Source organism: Microtus pennsylvanicus, chromosome 4 (genome assembly GCF_037038515.1).
Source record: "Microtus pennsylvanicus isolate mMicPen1 chromosome 4, mMicPen1.hap1, whole genome shotgun sequence".
Classification (NCBI taxonomy): Eukaryota; Metazoa; Chordata; class Mammalia; order Rodentia; family Cricetidae; genus Microtus; species Microtus pennsylvanicus.
In genome coordinates this window covers 105,399,745-105,409,714 of record NC_134582.1, presented here as the reverse complement: position 1 = coordinate 105,409,714, position 9,970 = coordinate 105,399,745, and the positions used below count along the sequence as shown (strand labels likewise).

At 43.8% G+C, this 9,970-nt stretch overlaps 1 protein-coding gene across 10 annotated transcripts in view; it reads right to left on the bottom strand.

The window, feature by feature from the left end:
* Nucleotides 1-1,519: 1,519 nt before the first annotated feature.
* Nucleotides 1,520-9,970, bottom strand: part of Carmil1 (capping protein regulator and myosin 1 linker 1) — a 261,760-nt gene continuing 253,309 nt past the window's right edge. For 4 of the 10 annotated variants that reach the window (XM_075970037.1, XM_075970039.1, XM_075970044.1 and 1 more), the window contains 2 exons: nucleotides 8,316-8,465; nucleotides 2,252-2,534 (listed from right to left, as the gene is read on the bottom strand). In XM_075970037.1, coding sequence (XP_075826152.1) covers nucleotides 2,398-2,534; nucleotides 8,316-8,465 — 287 coding nt within the window. In that variant the 3' untranslated portion in view covers nucleotides 2,252-2,397. Of the gene's footprint in view, nucleotides 2,535-8,315; nucleotides 8,466-8,799; nucleotides 8,825-9,970 lie in introns of all 10 variants that reach the window. The other 6 variants (XM_075970042.1, XM_075970043.1, XR_012910397.1 and 3 more) reach the window with 5 other exon arrangements.

The window sequence follows — 9,970 nt, the reverse complement described above, 5'->3', positions numbered from 1 at the left end:
TACATAATAAATAAATAATTTTTTTTAAAAAAAAGGAGCCTGGGAGGGAGCGATGGAGACTTGAGTAGACAGACATCCAGGGCAAATCTAAAAAAGTCCAGGCCGGGACAATAGAGGGCTCATGAGTAAGGGCTGCCCTTCGGATGGCCACCTCAGCCAAGCTGGGGGCTGTCAGCCTGGCATGTCAGCATGTAACCTTAGGGATAATCAGAAGGACAAAACAGTTCTTACTTTTCTGTTTCTCTCCATCCTCGCCTGCAGTTCCAAGGGTCACAGCTTTTTGCTCTGACCACATCACTGTCTGAAAACACAGCGGCTCTTGTTGCGGAGGCAAGCTCCAGGGGCCTTGATCAAACACTAAGGCTATTCACAGCCTGGCCTTCCACACTGAAACCACAAGCTTGTAATGGGCAGCAGGGACACGCTGTGCCACGTAAGATTCTAAGTGAATGTGAATCTGATCACCACGGACAGCAGCACTGTGTGACCACCCCACTACTCCCCGGGACACAATCTGAGGCCACATACGTTTTGAGGGAGTGGACAGAGCTACTGTGGAGCCACCAGGAGGTTTGGTTTTGTCTGCCTGCCTTCTCGAGTCTTCACTCAGGAAGATGTGACAACTTGCCTTTTCCTTCAGGTGGTTGGCCTGAGCCTATGCATGCTTTCTCTGATACTTTGGACTTTTCCACAGTTTCTCTGAAGCTATCTTCCTTTTGCCAGGCAGCCGCTTGCTGAGCCTCCATGTCAAAGTCAAAAGAATGTCTTTCTCTCTTCTCCATCTCCCTCCTGTGGCAGCTGTCGATATGGTCAGCTTCCTTGCTTTGTGACTTTTCTTTTAAAGAATAATAAAACTGTCCTCAAGCTTAAAAAAAAAACATTATTCTTAAGAATCAGGCACAGCCCCTGTGCTTATGAAGGGATCCATTCAAAGCCTTGTACAAATATCACTTTCTGAGACTTCCAGGACATCCTGGAGGATGGGGGGGGGGGGGCGCGGGAGCGACACCTTCAATAGTGCTGCTTATTCCAAGTGTGGGCTTAGCTGGGCTGTAGGTCTCCTGCCCAACAGTCTGCAGTTCCATGCCCGTTTCTGTCTTATTCTTCTCCAACTTTGGTGCCACACCTAAAGAGAACAGTCTTTTATATCTGTTGCCATGAGGTCATATGATAACAAGTGGTCCTGCCTTTAGGACCACTCAGGGGTGGCAAAGGGGAGGGGGTAAACAGCGACCTCACACCAGCCCTGTCTGACTCAAGCCAGCACCCCTCTCATGACCTTCAACTCATGGAGCTGGGTACGGAACACACAAAGAATTCTGTGACCTTCTAGTAAATTCCATCTGTGTTCCGATGGCAAGAGCAGACCATGGAATTATCAAATTATATTTACGTTGAAAGTAATGATTTCTAGATGATATGATTATCTGTGTACTGTGATTATTCTACATTTTAGAGACTAGCCGCAGCCTCACTGCACAAGCCGGGCCTAACAAAAGAACTGGAGGAAGCAAAAATCCCACTTGGAAAATCATTTTATTGGTATAAATATACATATGAATAAAATATTTTCAGCCTGTAATGTAAGTGAATATTTGTGAGATGTTTTATAAAGAGTAGTATTTAGACATCTTTTTTTTTTACAGGTGCCAAAACTTTCTCTTAAAAACCACACATTAAAAGCTAATAGGCAGACAGAAATTAAAGGCCTTCAAAAACAAGAATATTCATAAGACCTCATTCCAATCAACTATATACATGAGTCCGGGCTGCTCACACTCTGTTCTTCGCTGTGCTTGCCGATGGTCTGCAAAGGCTACCAGCCAAGCTTTAAATGTACAATTCTCCACTGGGGAGGAAGTGCTCCCCCCAGAAGAATGTAAGAACAATGCCCGAGATCAAATATATATAATTTATACAAATTATTTATTAGTGTGCTCTGTTAATATAATTACAATGTGCAATTGCATACATCAAGAATAAATTGCTATATCGAGTCATGTGTGGATCTGACACAAAAACACCCTGCAGTACCCCAGGGTCTCCTGGATGGTTACTTGGGTGGGAGTCCAGTTACTTCATTAACTTCCAAAAACCACACCATGCAGGGCAATGTGTAGCTGCCTCAGAGAAATTCAAGTAGGGCCCGTGGAATAATTGCTGGCTTTTTGTTGAAGGCATAAGAAACAATGTTTGGAAAACAAATGCTGAGAATGGAGTGAGACCAAAAATGTGCTTTGAGAACCAAAAAGTGGACTTTTTATATCTTTTTCTTAGAAAAAGAAGGAAAGGAGAGAAAGAAGAAAGCACCAGAGAAGGGAGAAGACGCATTGCCCGCGGCTCCTCTCTGAGGGCTGAGGAGAGCACCCTGCATGGGAAGGCTTGGGGTGGGCACCATTACACAAAAATAAACTCTTTTTCTGCCTCTTCTCCGGAGTCACTGGATTTGCTACCTTGGTGACCATCTTTGCTGGAGGACTGCTGCTTTTGTTCTTGATACTCCTGGGCCTGCGGACCCCAGCTTCTCCTTGAAACTGAAATCAGAAGGTAAGGAAGAGGGACAATTTATTGACAGAGCAATAACAGGACCTGGCCAACAGTAGGGTGAGGGACCCTGAGAAGTGGAGGGAGGGGCAGTCATGATGGACTTTTTCAGAAACAAACCAGCTATTGATTTAGAGACTCTGGACAGAAGTCAAGGACACACCAAAGAAACCACAAGCAAGTGGACACAAGCAAACACGCAGGCGCAAGACCAGTCTATGCTAGGGCGAACCCGGCATAGATGTGAAGGAGAACCAGAGGTGGAGATGGTAGGCAAGCGGGAGAAGCCGTCAGGAGTCACTGAGGCTGCTGTGAGCCAGATGACCTCCACGCGACCTCCACAGCCAAGACTGCCCCATACACGGCACAGAGGACAGGACACACAGGGACCTGCAGAGGTGCTGGCTGGACTGGGTTCCAATCAGCGGGGGAGGGACGCAGATAGACCTGTCGCCCCGTGCTTCAGAACGCCTATGCCTCACTCCCTATAGATAAAATCTGTGACAAGGAATTAAATAATGCCTGTGACAGATTCAACCCTGCAGGCAAAGCACCCGCTCCTGTTGTCTGTTCGGACTGGCGATACGGAACTGGAAGGGGTCACAGGACAGCTGGACCTGGGCTTTGGTCATGCGCCCGTGTTCTTCCTAATCACACAGGTAGGTTTTGTCTAGTTTTCTCTTTAAAACCTGTGTTCTTTCTCTCTACATCCTGGTTCCTCTGCCACCACACCTGGGAAAGATTCAGTTCAGAGGCTAAACTCCAGGGATATTTAATAAAGCTATTAAACATTACTCCCATGCTTACTGAAGAGATGCCATCTGAGCTAAAAACACCAAACCCATGCCACTTGGAAAGCTGCTAAAAAAAAAAAAAAAAAGCAAGACCCAACCAGGAACACAGTCTTCAGTTCTGGGAAAGACATCAAATTAAAATTACACTAAATCCTGAAGGGCGGAGACCCACAGACAGCCTTTTCAATCTCATTATAAAATCAAGTAATTGAATTATAAAGTATTGATGTGATGTGTGTGTGCATGTGTATGTGTGTGTGTGTGTGCAGGTACTCACAGAGGCTGACTTTCTCAGCTGGGTTTAGTCACCTGATAATGGGTGCAAGAAGCAAACTCTTGCCATCTACAGTACTAACTGTACTGAGCCATTTCTCCAGTCCCTTAAACTTCTGACTTCTTTTCACCAGTGGTTTAGGGCAAATTCTCAGAGGGAGTTGGGGATATAAGGAACAGATACAATTGCTTTTAAAAGCTTTTATTGGGATAAAAAATTTTTACTTGTGTGATTGGTCCTTTGAAAGCTGTTGATAAGTCAGGTTTGGAGGGGAAAAAAAATAAATAAATGTCCCTAAATATGTTGCCCTTCGTCACAAAACCAACTTGATGCTGACATCTACAGAGTTCTTTAAGCTTACAGTCTGAGTGTGTGCTAAGACAAGGGGGCAGAGAATACTTCCAATACCATCGCAAGAATATCTGACAAGAAATCCAACCACAAAAGTAAAGGGGACTTGAGCTGTCTCCTAGAACTTCTGCATTCTAATTAAAACAAAACCTCGTTTCTTCACAAACAGACAAATGGGAAGAAATGTCTAATACTGTGATGGGAGATTCAAGGGAAGATAAACAGGGTGCGGGAGGGGGTCATGCTCATCTCTCTTCAGAGAAAACATCTGAGACCCTAGATTCAGCGAATAATCAAACTTTTCATCCTTCCAGATACTTTAGCTTCCTGGGAACTCAGGCCAAATCCACCTTATATAAGATGACACAAAAGTACTCTCTAAATATGGAGACACTCGTGTAATTAAGAGTTTTGGTCGCAGGTAAACGCAGAAGTAACCTTATGGACCAGGACCACAACAGCAACCATGAGTGAAATTTAGAGGGACACAATATGGGCATCTTCTTGGAAAAGGCAGCCTGTGTTTTCATCTACAGCAAAGGCGCTGACCTTCCAAGCTGCTACTGAGTTTTTGAGTCCTCCAGGTTAGGGAACTGTGGGGGAAGCAAAATGGGGTGGCAGGGAGGAGGGAAGAGCAAACATCACCAAGTTAATCAATCTGCTCCTTTCTAGTGGATAGCACGGTCAGATTGTGCCATAAAAGTAAGAACTACCATTTAACCAATGCGGTGAATAAGAGGGAAATATCCCAATTTCAGACGTCAACAAATCATTCTACAAGAGGGGTGGAGCTTGTGTGAGGCCTTGGGTTTGATCCTGAGGACCCCTGGAGTAAAGTTCATCTAAACACATTCACCTCCATTAATTAATTTAGCATGTGCTAAGGACCCTAGGGCAGCTGGGATATCCTTACTGTTGGGAACAGGCAGGAAGAACCTCACCTAATACTTGAACCAAGCTCAGCACTCAACTGGTCTTCTAGCCTACTTAGTCCTGATTCTTGATGCAAACAGCTTTGTAGAAAGAGAGATCTTTATTGTGTCAATTTCCAGCCCTTAGGGAACATCTATTTGATTGCATGCAATTAAGATGCTAATTACAATTATATAGAACTGGATTTTGTCAGGCTTCCATTAAAGGAGTGTCTAAATAGAGTTATGTCTGCTTGAAACTTAAAAGTCCAAAATTAATTTTTAAAAAATATTATAAAATTTAGACTTTACTAATTACCCAAACTTATTCCTACACCTTGATTTAAAACAAGGTAAAAAGAAAAAAAAAACAAGACAAAACACACTGTTTGATTAAACTTCTCCAATGTAATATGGTTAAGAATGCCAAGGTGCCCTGGTGGACGAGTCTATCTATCTATACACGTATTTATTATCAACCCATGTGCTATTGATGAATAAAAGATATGGACTGAACATTAACTTATTAAGTGGAAACACTGGCTTGCATATTTACAACTTGTTTGAGGTGGAAATAAATGTTGCAGAGAGCCCTAAACACAAAGATCCAACTTTGCATATGTATATATGCAAATTTCCAACCCTTCGAAATACACATACAGACATGGGATTAGAGATTCAGATGCAAGTTGGAAATGATCTCCCCACTGTAAACTCCAGGCAGATATACATCTACCAAGAGAAAACAGGGCATTTTCTTAACATAATAATCTGTAGCTGGCCCCGCTTTTAAAATTTCTTTCCAGCATAGTGGGAAAATCTCAAGCAACTGCTAAATTTTTCCTGAAGAACTGTGTTTGTTGTTTTGAGACAGAGTTTTAAGTTACTCTCAACTCTCCCTGTAGCTGAGGATGACCTTGATCTCTAGACCCTCCTGCATCTACCTGCCAAGGGCTGGGATAGGAGGTGTACTATTCTCACACAGGAAGTGGAACCTGGATCTGGATCCGGGGGAAGGAAGTTGAGCCGAGCACTAGTTTCACAGACTGTGAGACCAGGCACGTGTCCACGGCTTCACGCTGGACGAAGGAAGCACCGAGGGATAAGAAAGGGACTCCCAGAGTCAGATGGCACGGATAGAAAGCTCTGCGACACAAATGAAGCCACACAAACGCAGCTATTTTCTTCAAGAAAATAGGATATTTGCTAATAAAAATATCACATCTTACACTCAGAGAGGAGAGGACATGAACTCAGTCTCTAAACAGCCACACCATTAAACCAGGTCAACCATGATCAAATACGCAGCACGCTTTGAGAACAACAGCTGCCATTTGTTTCATGAGTACAAGGCGTGGGAAATTGAGAAGCTGGATCAGTATCACAAGATTGTTCTTAAGACTTGAGAGTACACATCACGTTTCTGTCGATTGCTTTGGTAACGCATTAAAAACAAACTAAGCAGAAACTATTCGAAAAGCAGAGGCTACGTAGTTCTCAAAGGTGAAGGCAACGTGAGAAGAATAGGCACTAACAAAACAAACATATTAGACGTCAATGACTTTAATTGAAGCACCTGTGAAAATTTTGGGGTTTCCCCGATTTCAAGAAATCAAGGTAGAAGAGCTAATACAAGATGGTCCCGTCTAATCCTACCAAAATTTGACCCAACCCATGACAAGGAGAATGGTAACTCCCGAGGTTGCAGGAATGTCAGAGATCCACACAGGGCTTCCTCTCACTGTTGGGAGTTGGCCTATCCCTGCCACCATCCCCTTTAACGCAATGTCTTATTGGCAGACGGATGTGCCTAGGGGAGGGGCATTTTGAGTGCCCTGTAAGCGCTTTTAGTGGGTCTTATTTCTGCACCCCGCGTGCCTTGTTAGTGAGAGATGTACAGCAGTGGCTCTAAGAGTTGAAAATGCAAATTTCCAGGATCTAGAAACATCCATGTAATCTCAACTGTACTCAATGAAAGACATAGTAGATTTGTTGTCTTATTAAGTCTCAGAAAAATAACTCTTTGGCTCTTCACACATGTTGCAGCTACTCATGGATGTGACTTTCCTATGAATGAAATTAAGAGTTGTTTCTGTTTTACTAACATCAGACTACATCTTTTAGAAAGGGAATTAGCTGAGCATAAAGTACACATGTGGAAGGCAGCTGAGCAGCACAGCTAGCTCTTAAGCAGTTGTAAGGCCCTACATTCCATCCTGAGTACCATATCCGCCCACCACATCCACTAAAAGCAAAGGACCAATTCTATTCATTTTCTCCAGGACAGATGCTACTTGGTCCAAAGAGAATGAAATGTTCTATCCTTACATGACTTATTACCCCTGCTTTGTGCGGTGGGCCATCCCTTAACTCCACCTATGATCCAGCTAGTTAATTCCAGAGCAACAGGAAAGAGCCATAGGAGCCTCTCATAGCACTGGATGTTCTTGCTGGTGAATTGGTAGGGACTTTGTGAGACTTGCATCTGTTCCCAAGCAAGTTCTCTAAGTATAGGCTTTCCCTGTCATAAGGTCACTCTCATCAACTTGGATTCTGGAATGCTCAGAGAAAAATGAAGGTCATCGTGTTCACTACATTAAAATATGGACCTCATGCCTGATCCCGGACATCTAAATACCCTCACATGTTAACCTCTGATAAAGCTTTGTGGAAGCAACGCACTTCATTCTCTCCAAGGGCAGGCGTCCTTTCAGGAGATCTCCTGTAGTAGCTGAGCTAGGAACATTCTTTGTCCTCTGCTATGCTGTTTTCCTTGCACTGCAATCATGGGAAGACATCTTCCCTATGCCAGCAGTGCAGGCTCTAACCCTCTAGAGGGCACCACCTGACTGATATCTCCCCTTAGTTGTCCCCCGAAACTGCTCTCACCTGAGGAGAATTTGCCACACAATCTAATGGAAGACAGAGCAGAAAGAGCAAGTGCTAGCCAATACAATGAACTGCCTCTCAAGATGGAAAAATTTCCCTGAAAAGTCATGTATGTAATTCAAGGTCTGCATGTTGCTGGGGGCTTCTTGTTGATCTTTCCCTAACACAGTGTTTGGGTTCCACCTTAGATCAATGTTCTGTGGACAAATATTCTCTACTGCTTAACTCGTGGAAACTTGATGGGAAAAAATGTAGAAAGGAAGAGAATGAGAGCTATGACCCCAATATGAAAATTAACTTTTATGCTCACTAAAATTTGAATAGACAAACCTCTAAGGTAACTTGAAGCTCCTCATTGTCTAGTTTTGGATTTTGACTTAATATCCTCCCACCTCCCCATGCAGGGACCATCCTGTTGCCGGGTAGAATACGAATTCAGTTCTATGAAGTCTCTGACCCAGCCCCCAACTGCAGCTACTCAATTAAAGCTCGTTTGTTAGTGCCAGTTCATCAGCTTCAGGTCAGCGAGGGATGAAAACCGAAGGCTCTAACCATTTGTTGGCTGTGACTTCCTGTACCCAGGTGCATTCACTTCCTCTTCCGCAATGGTGGAGTAGGGTTTTGAAGATCTTTTCCCTCTACTGGAAGGCTTGCCACTGTCATGATCTGAATGTCTTTTGAAATAATCTCCTCTTTGCACTACTAAGGAAAAGGGATCCGTTTTACCCTTTATAGTAGCAAATACATCAATGTGTCGACATCCATGTTAAAATTACTTATATTAAAACTTAAATATCAGCTTATCCACCCCGAGTTAGGATTCAAAGAACTTAAGCATATTAGTCCTGGGCAGGTCCACAGTTGTCTACAGAATTCAACAGCCAACATTATGGAAATGTGCAAAATGAGGTGAGTCCTGATCTTGCCCCAGAGAGCTAGTAACAAAAATGCCCCAGCCTTACAATTTTGATTCCACGATGGATTAACAAAAATCACACACACTATGAAATAATCCGGAAGAATTACAGTCATTTACCTGTTTCAGAAATTAGTTGGGCACGCTAGTCCAGAGGGAGGCAGAGAACAAGGAAATGAAGTAACCAGCATAAATAACGTACAACAGGAAAAGACAATAGGGACGGCTTCTAAAGAGAAAGGCAGGGCTCATGAGTGGCGACCGTGTCTTCCACTCCCATTGAAGACCAGCTAGTTCAGAAGCCAGAGTCAAAATCTTACCCCCCAAATGCCTGAAAGCTGTGCCCAGACCTTGTGTATTTTCGCCTGCCATCATTGCAGAGTACTGTGATGTGTAGCTAGTTCCTTCTGGTCTAGGCAGGAAAGCAACCCCGGCCTCTGTAGTTTCAATCAGCCCATGCTGGACAAGCATATGAAGCACCACAAGTTCTTGAGTGACGGCTCCCTTATTTGGAATTCCTCGCTTTTCACAGCAGCTCTGACCTGGCCAGTGGTGTCCTATGTGACCTGTGTTGTCACCAGAGGCTCCAGGACACATTCCTACTCCCAATAGCTTTGATCACCTAGCAGCTATTAGCTAAAAACAAAACAAAATTTAAAACCCCAACCCCACAAACACCTGCTGAAAACACCTGCTTGAAGTTAGCTTATCATTTTGGGTTGGGCTAGAGTCATATCTGTCCTCAGCCAAACTCAGGTGGCCCTTGGGCTATAGATTGGATGCTTCCAAGCAGGTATCATTTTCCAAAAGTTATGCTAATCACAAATTTACTAAACTCAACTCTCTGGCCCCCACCTACCCTGTTTTGTGTAAATTCTTCCACATTTCAATCGTTTTTAACAAGATGAATACTACTTCCGCACCAACTGTCCCGCCTACACTAAAATCCTCTCAGGCATTTTCAAAGCTTCCTTAAAAGCTGAGAGGAAAAGACAGCAAGGGTGCCAATGGGGAAGAACTGGATGGGCAACCTGGCTGTGAGGGGCTCTCGGGGCCTGAGGTTGCTTTGAACAGCACGATAAAAGGTTTTTCAACAGTGTAGGTCACTGTTAGTGTGAAGTCACTCGAACTTTGGCTCATGCTAAAGCTGTGGTTAGGACACCAAGTACAGCATCTATCCCCTCGTTGTGAAATGAGAATTGATACCAGTCCCCTCTTTGGATTCCTTGACAAAAGTAGTTAACACATTCAGGCAAATCCCCACCTTCTTTTCTCTATAAACAGTAGGGGA